The sequence below is a fragment of the Gracilinanus agilis genome, chromosome 3 (assembly GCF_016433145.1).
Source record: "Gracilinanus agilis isolate LMUSP501 chromosome 3, AgileGrace, whole genome shotgun sequence".
Classification (NCBI taxonomy): Eukaryota; Metazoa; Chordata; class Mammalia; order Didelphimorphia; family Didelphidae; genus Gracilinanus; species Gracilinanus agilis.
The window spans coordinates 511,982,394-511,997,170 of record NC_058132.1 but is presented as its reverse complement, the minus strand read 5'-3'; the positions used below and the strand labels follow the sequence as shown (position 1 = coordinate 511,997,170).

At 32.1% G+C, this 14,777-nt stretch overlaps 1 protein-coding gene across 1 annotated transcript in view; it reads left to right on the top strand.

Annotated features, from left to right (window-relative positions):
• Window positions 1–14,777, top strand: part of MYO16 (myosin XVI) — a 719,254-nt gene that overhangs the window by 276,111 nt on the left and 428,366 nt on the right. The window contains exon 13 of the mRNA XM_044669338.1: window positions 12,663–12,780. Within this exon, the coding sequence (XP_044525273.1) occupies window positions 12,663–12,780 (118 nt within the window). The remainder of the gene's footprint in view (window positions 1–12,662; window positions 12,781–14,777) is intronic.

Genomic DNA, 14,777 nt, shown 5'->3' with positions numbered 1-14,777 from the left:
CAATTTGCTTACCATTTCATTTGATTTGGGGGCATCTTTTTCCAATTGGCAGTTTCTCTCTTTTAAACTGTTAATTTCCTTTTGAGCTGTTTCCCACTTTTCTTGACAAATCTCTTCCATTTTTCTCATGAATTCAGATTTGACTTCTTCAAGAGCTTTTGGCCAATTTTCATTTTTTGGGAAGGTTTGGATGTGTCTTCTCTGTTGTCTGGATTTTTTCTGGGTAAAAGTTATTGAGAGTTAACATTTTCCTCTTGTTCTTTCTCTTGGTTAGTTCTTGGGCATTGCTTGCCATTATTATGCTGGTTTTTCCTTCTCAGTCAGAAGTCTTGGTGAAGTGGGCAAGCTCTCTGTGTATAGAGCTGTAGAGCAGTTTTTGCCTGAAGCTACTTTAAGAGCCACAGCACAGTGCCACACTCTCAGCTATATTCTCATGCTCAAGGTCTGAGCTATTTAGGCTCCTAGGGTCTCAAGTTTTATTGTTCTCATGTTCAAGCGTCTTGGTGGTCCCAGTCAGCTGCCAGGACCCCAGTTATTGCCCCATGTTTTCTCCTCTCCCCAAGGCTCCTTTACTAGCCTCAGTGCTTACAGTTTCCACAGTTTTTCACCCCACTGCTCTAGGTCCTCGCCCAAGGTCTGGGCTCAAGGGCCATGCTCAAAGTCCACTTTCTTTAGACTCTTGGGGTTTAAATCTTGCTGCTCTCAGGAGCAAACCTTTGGTGGTCCCAGTTAGCTGCCATGAACTTAGTGAATGCTCCACTCTTGCTCTAACTCTTGTGAGCTGGCACTGGCACTGTAGGTGGGGTGGGGTTTGGAGGAGGGTTAAACAGCTTGCATTTTATTGGGAGCTATTTTACTCCCTTATAGCGTGGAAATGCCCAAATCCCACATATCTTCAATGCTGTGCCCTATTGTGGGGTCCCTTCATTCTTCTGGATTTTGTTTTTGTGTCCTTTTGAGATGTCATGAATGAGCTGGTTAGGAGAGTTAAGTGCCCTGCTTTTACTCTGCAGCCATCTTAACCTGTAAGTCTGAAAATGAAAGTTTTAACAAGCTTGGTGGCTATGTGTGAAGAGAATCAAAATATGTGACAACTGTTGCAAAGGTAAAAACAACCTGACCTGACAGCAGATTGGATATATAAGATGAGTCTGAGCAAGTAGGATAACAATGAGATTATAAACATCTTTGATTGGGAGGGTGGTGCCCTCAATAGTAATAGCTCAGAAGAGAAGATAAATTTAGGGAAAGCCAATCAATTCTATTTGGGGCATGTTGAGCTTGAGATTTATGCCACTGTTCATTTAAATCAAGCTTACTAGAGTGGTATGCATAGAAGACAAGTATAAAAGGGCCTAAGAAACACTTTGATGTCAGAAGCTTACGTAGTGGCTATTATCACCATAGTATATTAATAAGGAGTGAAAAAAGATAGGTAGACCCATGGAACAGACATATAAAAAACAGACATAAAAGATTATAGTAATCTGCTTTTTGCTAAAACCAAAAATCCAGTACTTTGGAATAACAAATCACTACTTGGAAAAAATTCTGGGATACCTGGAAATTAGTTTGGCAGAAACTAGGTATAGACAATATCTTACACAATTCATAAAGACACAATCAATATGGATACTTGATTTAGGTATTAAAAGAGATACCATAAATAAATTCGAATAGGGAACATTCTACCTATACGATTTACAGACAGGAGAAGAATTTATGAGTCAACAAGAGATGGAGAGCATTGTGAAATGTAAAATGCATAATCGAATACATTAAATTGAAAAAGGTTTTGTACAAATGAAATAAAACACTGCTAAGATTAGAAAGAAAACAGAAAATGCATGAGGGTGCAAAGTTTTTATAGACAACTCTTCAGCTAGAGGTCTCATATCTAAAATATATAGTGAACTTTGTCAAATTTATAAGGACCATCCCCCAGTTAATAGATGGGCAAAAGATATGAACAGACAATTTTCAGATGAAGAAATCAAAGCTATATGAAATTATATGAAAAAAATGCTTAAAATCACTACCAATTAGAGAAATGCAAACCAAAACAATTCTAAGATATCATTTCATACACTGTAGACTGACTAAAATGACAAAGGGATAAAGTGAGAAGTGTTGGAGGGGATGTGGAAAAACCAGGATACAACTATTTACACCGAGAGAGTAATAATACTTTTTATATCCTTAAGTGCAGCAGTATTATTATTTCTAAGCCTGTTTCTCAAGTAGATTAGGGAAAGAGGAAAAGAACCCATATATTCCAGAACATTTCTAGTAGTTCTCTTTGTGGTGGCAAAATATTGGAAACTGAGGAGATAGCCAACATTTGAGGAATGGCTAAACAAATTGTGATAAATGTCCTTGTTGAGAAATTATTGCCCCGTAAGAAATGATGGACAAACTGATATTTTAAAAACCTGAAAGATCTGTATGAGATAATGCACAGTGAAATGTGTAAAACTAGGAGAACATAATATGCAGTCACAGAACTAACACTAGAAGAATAAACTTAGGTTACCTCCAGAAAGTGAACAAAAAGATAAAAATGAAAGACTTAATCTATATGACCATGTTAGCTTCTGAGATGATATCCTATGTGATATAGGAAAGGTGGGGAAGGGATTGAAACACTAGTGAATGGTTCTATTATGTAGACTTGTAGAAAAGTAAGTTAAACATATAGGAGACTTATGATTTCTTTTGTGTAATACTTTCTTTTTCTTCATTATATGGTAATGCTTCTTTTGTGTGGATTTGTAAACATTTGGAATAATTTTAAAAGAGAGGTCACATTCAGTTAGAGTCAGGAAACAAGAAGTGTTGTTATGAATAATAAATTTCCAACAGATAAAATATTGAGATAAATAAATACCAATCCTCAAAAAAAGAAAAAGAAAAAGAAAGCAGAGATGCAGTGACATCTGAAGAGTGCAAAAGAGTTCATAGAAAATTGATTTCGGTGATTGTAATGCAATGAATAGCTGCATAACTAGCACTTTCACAATTTTAATCATGGATGTATAATGTCCCTGTTTTATAAATGCTACATAGTTGTACATTTTATTCCTGGACATTGCAAAGTATGTAAAATATGATTCTGCATGTGAATAAGAATCATAGATAATGGTTGTTCTTCTAAGATGGCACTATGATCAATAGAAATGCTAGTGTTAACCTATCTCAAATTTGAATTTCTTAAAATTAGTGGCAGTAAATTATCCATGAAAGGAATCTGCCAGGAATAAAGAGTATAACTGCTAGGAACTAAATTATCTAAGGGTTACCACATGTAGAGGTAGTTTTAGCCACTAGTTCTAGGAAGTATTGTATCATTGATCTACTATTCTTCACTGAGGAATCTTCTGCATTTGTCTTCCAGAAAATTCCAGAGAAAAGATATTTTATTGTTATATTGACATACTTTTGGAAGTCCTAAAATTATACCAATTAGTGAAACTGATCTAATTAGGTAATTTAATTGAAGCTTCTTAATAATATGCCCACACAAAATGATCATATGGCTTAAAATTGGCCCCAAGATATGCCATGTCTTGCCAAGTAGCAGAGCCAAGAATAGGACCAGATCTCTTGGTATCTCTCATCCAGTGTACTTTTCACTCTATCACATTCTCTTACATAGACAAAGTATTTCAATTCATATTCTAAAAAGTATTAATAGAAGCCATGCATATTTTCTTCCAGAGTTTTAAAAGAAATTAAATCATTAAAGAACATCTTCCTAATTTTTTACATTAAAGAAAAACTGTTGGCAAAAAAAGAAAAAAAAATACTTTGTTGGCTTTGAATTTCTCAAATTTGTCCAAAACACATTTCTCTACTGCCATCTAACGGACAAATGGCTAATTCAAAATGTAAAACTAAGAATATTTGAATCAGCATGCTTTTTGAACATCATCTTGTAGTTTCTTGATATAAGTGCATATAATGGACAATTACTTATGTGCATATATATTATATGCATATGTTTACATATATTGATGAACATTATATATAGATATATCTTTGACCATTCTTTTTCCAAAATATATTTAAACTATATTATCATATATAATTGTACATTCATAGCATAATAAATAGGGATAAATAATAGTACAAATATAATAATATAGCTCATATGTGTACATATATCATTGTATCTAATAGTAATAGATCATATGTTCACATGTTTCTACAATAGACTATATACATACTTATATACACAATTCTATACGTTGGTATAGCTTATATTCATGATGTCAATACAATAGACCATCATATACACACTATTATGTGTGTATGTATATATATGTATATATATATAATGTGTATAGAAATGTATAAGCAAATATATGCAAATTGTGTATGCATACATAGTCACAAATATATGTATAATAGTATAAAGTGTGTGTGCATCTACTTGTGATAGAATGCCATTGTAGGTAGGTGAGGGAGTTTCATTTTTATATTTGCCTTGGAAAGTGCCTACCACATAGTGGTTTTTAATAAATATTTACTGATTGACCAATTCAAATTCATTATTATTTCAATGTCTTTACTTGAAAGATAAGTGGCTAAATATGAGTATATTATGGCATCGAATAATAGAGTGATGAATTTTTAGAAAACTATCTTGGATGTCATCTAGCTCTATACCTTCCTTTGGGAGAAGAACAAACTATGGACCAGAGACATTTAGATTTTTATTCAATAATCAACGCTTATTAAACATATGCTATCTGCCAAGGATTGGGCTAGATATAAGGAGAGATGAAAGTTTAAATAAAACAGGGTCCCTGCTCTCATGGAGCTAAAGCCTAATAAGTATAAGACTTAGACATAGAAAACTATAATGCAGACAATCTATGCAAAAGTCATTTAAAAGTTGCAAATCAAGGTACTTAAAGAAAAAATAATTGAAGACAGAAATAATGAAGGAAGTCTTCAAGGAGGATGAGTTTTATAAAAATAATTGAGTATTGAGAGCTGAAGAAAAATAGAGGAAAGACATTCCCAGGATAGAAAACAGAACCAGCAAAATCTACATTGGCTATTTGGAGAAAGAAGGAAGGATTCCTGGAGCATCTAGACATGACTACAATAACCAATATGAATAACATAAGGAATATGTGGAGGGGAGGTAAGTGAGATATAGATTTAAAAGCAGTGTGGTATTAGTTTTTTTCAGGACTTTGAATGATGGCTGTTGCCCAAGGCTTTGAGCCTGATTCCTTACTCTTCTCTCTCTATCTTGATAGTGATCTGGAGATATCAACTCTTTTAGTAGTTAATTATCATCCCAATGCTGATAATTCCTAGATCTACAGATCCAATTTCTCCATGAACCTTCAATTATGAAACATCAATGGCCTATTATAAATTTCAAATGAAATCTTATGGAGACCTCTCAAACTCAATATGAATAAAACTGAAATCTTGGCCTTTATCCCCAAACCCCCTTTCTTCAAAACAGCCTTAATGCTGTTGAAGGCATTACCTTTCTCCCACATCTGCTAGATTTGTAAATTCAGCATCATCCTTCACATCCTTATTTCTTATATATCCAAAAATCTTGCCATTTCTGTTTAACATCTCTCCTCTTACTTCTTTCTTTTTAATCCCAATAGCTTGCATTTTAGTTTAAGCTCTCTTCACCCTTCCGCTGGATTATTTTAATGGTCTTCTAATTGATCTCGCTGGGTCATCTATTCCAACTCTACCAAAGTGATTTTATTTAATCACAGATTTGATGATGCCATTCCCCTACTCAGACTTCTTTGATTCACTCTTGCCTCTAGAATCAAATAAAACTTTTCCATTTAGCTTTTAAAGCCCTTTATCATTTGTACCAACCCATTTTTCCAACCTCCTCATACATTACTCACTACCACATTTTATAATTGTTAGTCTGGCTTCTTTCTGCTTCTGTACATTTGCAAGAACCAGTCCTTTACCTGGAATATACTCTCTCCTCAATCTCTACCTCTCAAAATCTTTCTTTTTCTCAGGATGAAGCTAAAAACAACATCTTCTATATGAAACATTTCCTAATTCTCTCAATTGTTAATGCCTTATCTCTTAAATTACCTTATAGTTACTTACTTTGTCTTTAATCTCCTTAAAAATATACTGAATATATATCTACATGCCTCTGTCTCCTGTCTTAGCTCTTTGCAAATAGACATTGTTTCATTTTTGTCTCTGTATCCAAAGTGTTAAGCACGTAATAAGTGCTTTATAAATTTTTGATGATTTATTAGTTTATTGAATAATTGAATAGAAAATTAATGAAGAGAATAGCACTTCACAGTGCTAGAGTACTGAATTTGAATACAAATGAATGAATGAATGAGTAGCATTTCTTTAGCACTTACTATGTGCCCAAAACTGGGATAAATAAAAAATATAACATTTCCTGCTTAAAAGAACATACATTCAAATGAAGGAGGTAACATAATAGAGAATGGTGTTCAAGGAAGAAACTATGGTCTTAGAAGGGGCAAAGTTCATAAGTGAGTAAATAATACAGTAGCTCATGAACACACCCTTTCCAGTAGCTGTGTAAGTGATAATTTGGTTATAATTTTCAATAAACAGGTGTGCTTTGTGTTTGTGTATGGGGTAGGGGAAAGATAATCCCAACAGCAGAGTAGAAAATGACTAGAATGAAAATGAGAACCATAGTCCCAGGAAGAACAGAAATGAGTGGCTTATCTCCCCCCAAATACAGCCTCTGATGGTCAGTTTTCAGGATGAAGCTGTGACAGTAGAAGTAGCTACAAAAATGAGCTCTTCTAAGTACTACTCATGTATTTGGGACAATTCATTTCTATTCTTGGTGCCTCGTTCCTCATCTGAAAAGGAAGAAGTTGGATTAGGTGCTTAATTAATTGATCAGTGGTCCAGTCCAGCTCTAAATCTAATAAACCTAAATTTTATGCAGAGGAGATTGAAATGATGACTTAAGCATAAGGAGAATTAGACTAATAACAGGTAAAAGACTGACTGAAAAGGAGGCAGAAATAATAGTAAGAGGCTACTTCTAGGTCAGCTAGATGGCTCAGAGGATTTGAGTGCCAGACCTAGAGATGGGAATTCTTGAGTTCAAATCTAGTCTCAGACCTTTACTTCACTTAACCTCAATTGCCTAGCCCTTATGGCTCCTCTGCCTTAGAATCCCTATTTAGTATCAATTCTGAGCCAGAAGGAAAGGTGTGTTATTTTGTTTTGTCTTTTAAGGGTATGTCTGGTTATTCTTCCTAATGTCTTTGATTACATATTCCCTCATAGTGCATTCAATGTTTCACCCAATCTGGTCTAATTGACATTCTTTGAGCAGTACAACATTCCATCTCCTGTCCCATGCCTTGCACAGGCTGTCCTTCATGCTTGGGATAATCTCCTTCCTCACTTCTACTTTTTGATCCATTCCCAGACTTCAAGACTCAGTTTAAGTACAACTTCCTTCAAAAAGCCTTTTTTGATACTCATAGTTAGCCTAACATTCTCTTCAAATAAAGCCATGTTTTTATTTTGTATTTATGTTGCATTGACTTCTCTGTATTAGTGTCTTTTTCCCCAGTAGAATATAAGGCTCTGCAGGGTATGATTCCTTTTTGTAATTTTATCCTCAGCACACAGCTTAAAATAGGCCTTAATAAATCATAATTTGATGATACAGATTACAAAAGTCCAAACAAGTGTCAATGAGTGGTTATAGATGAATCTATCAGAGTAAATGAAGTTTCTAAGGGAGAGTGAATAGAAAGAAAAGAGAACAGTTGAAGACAACAAATGAATTTTGTTTACTCAAAAAGAGAAAGAAAAAACCAAGAAGAGAGAAGTCTAAAAATATAAAACTTCTAAGAAAGACTATCTAATTATGAAGACAGATCAAGGACAATGAACATTGAAAAAGGTCATTTGATCTTACAATCAGGAGTATATTATTGACTTTAAAAGTCATTAATGTGATGATGATGAAATACCTGGCAAAGTATTGAGAACAAAATACGTATTTTGTTCAGATATATGTTTTCCCAAGAAACTGGATAAAATAGAAAAGTAAAGAGAAGACTTTTTATCTGGTCTCCTAACTTCTTTTCTTTTTTGCATTTTTATTTCATTTTGAATGAAAAAAATCTATTTTTCTTCTCCCTTGACTATTAAGGGGAAAAAAAGAAAAACAAACCCCTTAAAACCAAGTATAACATACCCAAATATAACAATTTACTACACTGACAATCTCCAACATATGATTTAGTCTTTATTCAAAATCCACTGTCTCTCTAGCAGGAAATAGGTGGCATGCTTCATTATTTCTCCTTTGGAATCATGGTTCATCCATTCTGTTGATTAGAATTTTTTTATATTTTTCAAGGTTTTTTCCCTTTATTGTGCTATTGTTCAATGTTCTTTACAATGTTATTGCTGAAATTTTTCTTGAAGTTCTATTTATTTTTCTGCATATATGAATATGAGTCTTTACATATTCTCTAAAACAGTCTGTTCCATCATCTTTTACTACACAATAGTATTCTATTACATTCATATATACTATAAATTATTGTTCCTTAATTTTTGGACACTCCCTTAATATGAATGTTTTTGTAACTAAAGAAAGGTTGATATAAATATTTTGTACATATGGGTTCTTTTCTTCTTTGTACTAATTAGGTTATAGATCTCATAGAATATTCACAGATGAAGAATTTCAAGGGCAGAGTACTAAATTACTTTCTAGAATAGCTAGACCAATTCACCATAATAACTAATGTGCATTAGTTTGCTTTTCTTTCCATAGCCTTCAAGACATTTGTCATTTTCCCTTTGCATCAACTTTGCCAAAATAATTTTTGTGAAGTAAAACCTCAATATTGTTTTGATTTTTAATTTACATTTTATTTTATTTATGTTTATTTTCACATTTTTACCATTCATAAGTAACTCGCATGTCATGAGATGTTTCTTATGACAAAGTAAAATAGTTAATAAAATTCATGTTAGAGTCTTGATGTAAAGCAATATAACATTTCATATCTGTAATGTATTATTCCACATATGTAGCATCCTTTCTTCTCTCTATTTTTAAATTAACAAATCTATTTCAGACAAGGCAAGAGCAAAGACAATTAATTTAAAAAGATAAAGGAATAGCTATTTTTGCTCAAAGGCAATGAATTGACTTCAGTGTTCCACATATTGCAACCTTTTTCATTGCATGAAAGCTTCTCAATACTTTATGAAAAAATAAAATGAAAATACAAAGAGAAATAGATAATATAGTGGTAAGCTTAAATTTATATATCAACCTGAGATGAATGTTAAAAATAATCAGATGTTCAGGACCTGAATAAACTTTTAGAAAAAAAAGATATGATGGACCTCTGGAAATTATTGAATTGAAATTAAAAAAGAAATATTGATAGTTTATTTGTATATGTCACCTTTACAAAAACTGATAATTTCTTATGACAAAAATCTCACAAAAATAAGGAAAACTAGACATATTATAACCATCTATTACTGATTGCAATGCAATAAATACAATATGAAATAAATTACATATTTAGTAAATTGATAGAAATTTTAAAAATCAACAGGAAACTAAATAAGTTAATCTTAAAGAATTGTTGACAATTGTTGACAAAAAAAATCACAGCATAGAAATTAAAAATAATAAAAATCAATGAGAAAACATTCCAGAAATAATTTAATGTGGGAAAAACAGTCTTTAGAGGAAACTTTATGTTTTTATTTTTTTAACTAACAAAAAAGAAAAAAGAACAGATCAATGAATTGTGATTGCAACTAAAAAATTGTAGAAAAACCATCAATTTTTAAATGAAAATAGAAATCCTGAAAATCAGAAATTAGCAAAATTAAAAACAAAACAAAAATTGAATTAGTAAAACTGTTTCCTAATTATTCATAATTTTGGAGCATTTAAAAAAATAAAGTTATTTACCATTTTAATTTCTTCCTGAGAAAATTGCCTGTTCATATCATTTGGTAATATATCATTGGAAGAATGGTTTTTAGTTGTTATGCATTTTAATATATGCATTCTAAATCATGGAACTGATTCATTTAATTGAGAACCTTTCTACAAAAATTCTGTCCCCTGCCCCCACCATCTTTAGCAAGACTTTTCATTTTAAATTAAGGAATCCTAAAACTTTTGTTGACACATGGGAAGGAACCAGTACAGAAAGAACAATTGAAAATGGCAGAGGGAATGACTGCTAGAACAAAATTCTGTAGGATGAGGGAGGAAATAGTCTGAGTGAGGAGCTAGTTCTTTCTGGTGACTAGAAGAAAAGAGGAGATGAGCTCTGATACTAAGAACTTTTGAGAAATGTAGGAGAGTAGTTGAGGGAAGTAATGTTCAAAAAATAAAAAATATATTTAAACTGAAACTTTATTTTCTAATCCTGAAATTAGTGAAATCAGCTAAATTCTCCAGTGGCAAAAGAACAGGAAAGAACAAAGTGTATGATGGTGATTAGCCCAGGATAAGGAACATGATATATCAGAATGAAATAGAGAAAATATATATATATAAATATATATACACACACATATATGAAAAGAACACATTTAAAATGCAATATTCTTTTCTACTTTCTAATATTTTGCAGTTCAAAGTAACCCTATTACCTCATAAATTTATTTGACTGTCAATTTTTTTATATCTTTTCATTATGCAATCATTAACATAATCTGATTATATCATCAGTCCTAAGATGTAAAATATGAATGTCAAAAGAATGTAAACATGATTTCTTGGATATTTATCTTTTATTTTTAGTAAATAATTGTTATGAAACAGAATTTGACATATGACTAGGTATTATCTTCTTTATTAGTTTCTTTATTAATTAAATATGTTATTTTAAAATATTAAGCAGAACATGATTGGACAAGAAGGTAAAAATAGGAAAATATCTGTGAACAGTGATGCAATTAAATGTCTTTCAAATTATTTTGTTACTAATATTTCTGCCAATAAAACTTGAATACTTGCCTCTTAGTTTCGCTTTCTTTAAAAAAATGGTGATACTAAGTTTCTATTATAGTCTACTTTTTTACTAGGAAGCAAAGTATAAATTTTTAATGGTTTAAAAATTAGTCATATTTTTTAATGTCTTTGAAATGACTCCAACTCAGAGTCATTTTTAGTGAACTTACTAGGTGCCAGGCATTGTGCCAAGTGCTAGAGATAAAAAGAATTAAAAACATTTCCTGATTTCAAGGAGCTCACAAGTCTACACTAAACACCCATTATAAAAACAGCCAATGAAAGGATTTTAATACGTTCTATTTACAACCCCAAACCCATAACTCATACCACTTTCTATTTGTTAGGTAACAAAGAAAATAATTTTCTGTAATCTTTCACAATTAAAACTACTTGGGTGAATGAGGTGTCTTTATGTAGCAACCAGAGGAAAATTGTTTTTTAAACCCAGTAAATACAAACTAAAATGTCATTCTTAAACAAGAATAATTCTGTTTTAGAGGAGCTAAACAGCATACAGATTTATTCTCAGTTCTTTTATATGAAAGGAAGTCATTCTCTGAGTGTGATTCTTTCCTAGAGTGAGAAAATCCTTTCTGAAATATAGGGAGAGAAAATACTGCTAACCACTCCCTGGTTCTGTCATTCTTTGGAGAACTATTTAATCACTTTCACTGCTACACCCTTTCCTGCAAGACTTAGAAGAGGCTTTTTTTAAAAGAGCTTTAGACACATCACCTTAAGGACTGTCAATACATTTAAGAAATTTTAGCAAAAGAATTCCAGTAGAGATAAACATCCTCAATTTATGGAATTTCCCCAAGCAGTATGCTTGGAGTAATATAAGGAAAGTAATCTACATGATGATAGCAGCTTCTGAATTTGTATTGGAGGTTTTCTTAAAATTCTTAACTTCTGTGCCAGAATCTATATTAAGTATTGGTTCTAAGGCAAAAAAGTAGTAAGGGCTACACATTTAAGGATAAGTGACTGTCCTGGGTCACACAGAGAAGTCATGTCTAAGATCAAATTTGAATCCAGATTCTCTTGGCTCCAGGGCTGGCTCTCTATTCCACTGGGGCGCCTTGCTACCCCTTGTATAGAATTTAAAAGTTTATAAATGATTTACCATCACAGTTTTAAAGGTGAGTAAACTGAGTCATATAGTAAATGACTAGCTTAGAGTCATATAGCTAGGTTAAAATTTAAATCTAAGTCTTCCTAACTCAAAATCTAGCACTCTGTCTACTACTTCAAACTCAAATCCACTGATTGGAAGAAAAGATCAGATCATCATTTATAGCCAGAATTAAAGAGTCTTTTTATGATACCTCCCCCCAAAGCTTCTGTTTTCCTGTTATAAAATGATGGGAGGAGCAGTGAGTGATTTTGCAGTTATTTAGTACAAACATGCTTCAAGGTTAAATGCCTGTTTTAAGCTAGGTCACCTAGTGAAAAAACAATTTGCAAAGCTCCAAAGAGCACATTATTATTTAGATGACTCATTTGATCTAAATCCTTGTATTGCAAACAGCAAGAGAACATTAAGAAATTGAAAATGCCTATTTTCATTCATGCATATGTATTTTAAAAATCAAATTCCATAACAAACTATTTCATTTTATTATAGGTCAACTGTATTTTAGAAGCCTTTGGACATGCTAAGACAACGCTTAATGACTTGTCCAGTTGTTTTATAAAATATTTTGAACTACAGTTCTGTGAGAAGCAAAAATTTTTAACAGGAGGTAAGTACAAATTTTGTGGGAATACAGATAGATCCCTTGTTGAACCACAAGATGGCAGAGGCACCCAAAGAAAAGGTCTAGGAGTTACATTAAAAGCAAGTCCTCAGCATATTTCAGTTCTATTTTAATAGATTTATCATGGCTAAAGACCAAATTTGACAGCTACAGGGAAAACAGATTAGCAAATGGCTTAATTAGGGTCCTGTTTATGCTTCTGCTGTCAATTCAAATATTGGCTTGTTTGAAATAAGCCTTTTTACTTTCTTTTCACATCTTGCCTTTTGTAACAGGGACCAAGACTCAAAATATTTTTGCTTACAGATACTAATAACTGAGACATGGAATTTTAAACACAACTACAACCTTGGGTTGTAATAACTGAAACCTTGGGGAGAGCTTTTTCAAAATGCCTTAGTAGATCATTAAGTTTTATGATAATCTATTACGTTTACTCAACCATACCGGCAATCCCAAATTGAAAGAAACCACTTTAATTTTCTAAAACTTGAACGTAAATGAAGCCTTTTTCAAAAACAATTTGAATAAAATCAGCACATTAAGGTATCCACCAAAATGAAATTGAGTTAATCAATTTAGGCCTATTCTCTAATGAGAATGTAATAAAGTTCATTATTCTTACTATTATTATTTCACATTTATATAGTAAGCTAAGATTTACAAAATGCTATCTTATTACCAACCTTGTGAAGAAGCATTGCAATCATTCTTTTCTTTCTTACACACTAAGAAACTGAGGTTGAGAGAGGTAAATAATTAATTCATAAAGTCACGCCTCTTGTTCCAGTTTTGTTTTCCCATCTATAACAGTATTTCCTATATATAATACTAAAGAAAATTCAGTCTTCATGATTATTTTTTAATTTCTATATTAAAAAAAGGTTTTTTTCTAAATCTATATATAATAGGAAAAATACAATTTAAGGAAGAAATATACAATGTACTCTACTAAATAACCCCGTTTAGAGTAACTTGAGCTACTTACTTGCATATAAACTATCTCCTAATTACAAATGTTTATTACTGTCATAAAAAATGTAATTTTGGAAGAATGACTACTAAAGTAAAGTCCAATTACTGAATCTCATTCTTTCAGTATGAAGGGAACTTTAGACTCAAATTCTAGTGCTTTTCACAATATGCCACTTGCTGAAGGAAAGAACATTGATAAATCACTAGATTCGTGCTCTGAATATTATTGTTATAAAAAATAACCATTTGAGAAACTGGATAGGAAAAAAAACATGAAAATTAACAATCTCTTTTAATGAGTTCCAAAAGAAAATTCTATAATCTTTATTCCTAAACAATTCATGGTAGGGATAAGTCATGAGACCCTTACAATGATTCTACTTCAAGTAGAGTAGGCATATAGGCTGAGCTTCTTTCTAGCTGTTGATTCTTGTTCACTGCCTCTCTGATTTTTTTAATGACTCTTTACTTTTGTAGGTAGGCTAACAATGTACTGTATAATGCCCTGTGACTTCATAGAGAATCCATTCCATCCTCCAACAAGACATATCATTCAAAATTGAGAACATCTGGTCCTCATCAGGGCCATTTTGTACTGGCCATTACCACCTCTGACTGCTTCTAGGCAAAATCATTAGGCAGTGGAAGTCTTTTCTAGAGTCTTACACTGTTTTAATTTTCCTGAAGGAATTGAAACTTAAATGATTCCTTTCCCCCCAAGAAGAATATTCATATTTTTTCTTTCAAAAATAAAAATTTATCAAGAAAAGAAATATATGTCTATAAATATTAATATTGTGAGCATAATACAGAGAGTATTGGTATCTTCTTTACAATATATAATCTTGAAGTTGCCTGGGCTCCTGAGAAATTCAGTGCCTAAAAATGATACAGTGAGTGTGTAGCAAACAAGTCTTGAACTCAAGTGATCCTGTTCCACACAACTTTTTACAGGAGAGAGACAGAGAGACAGAGACAGAGACAGAGACAGAGATAGAGAGAGAGAG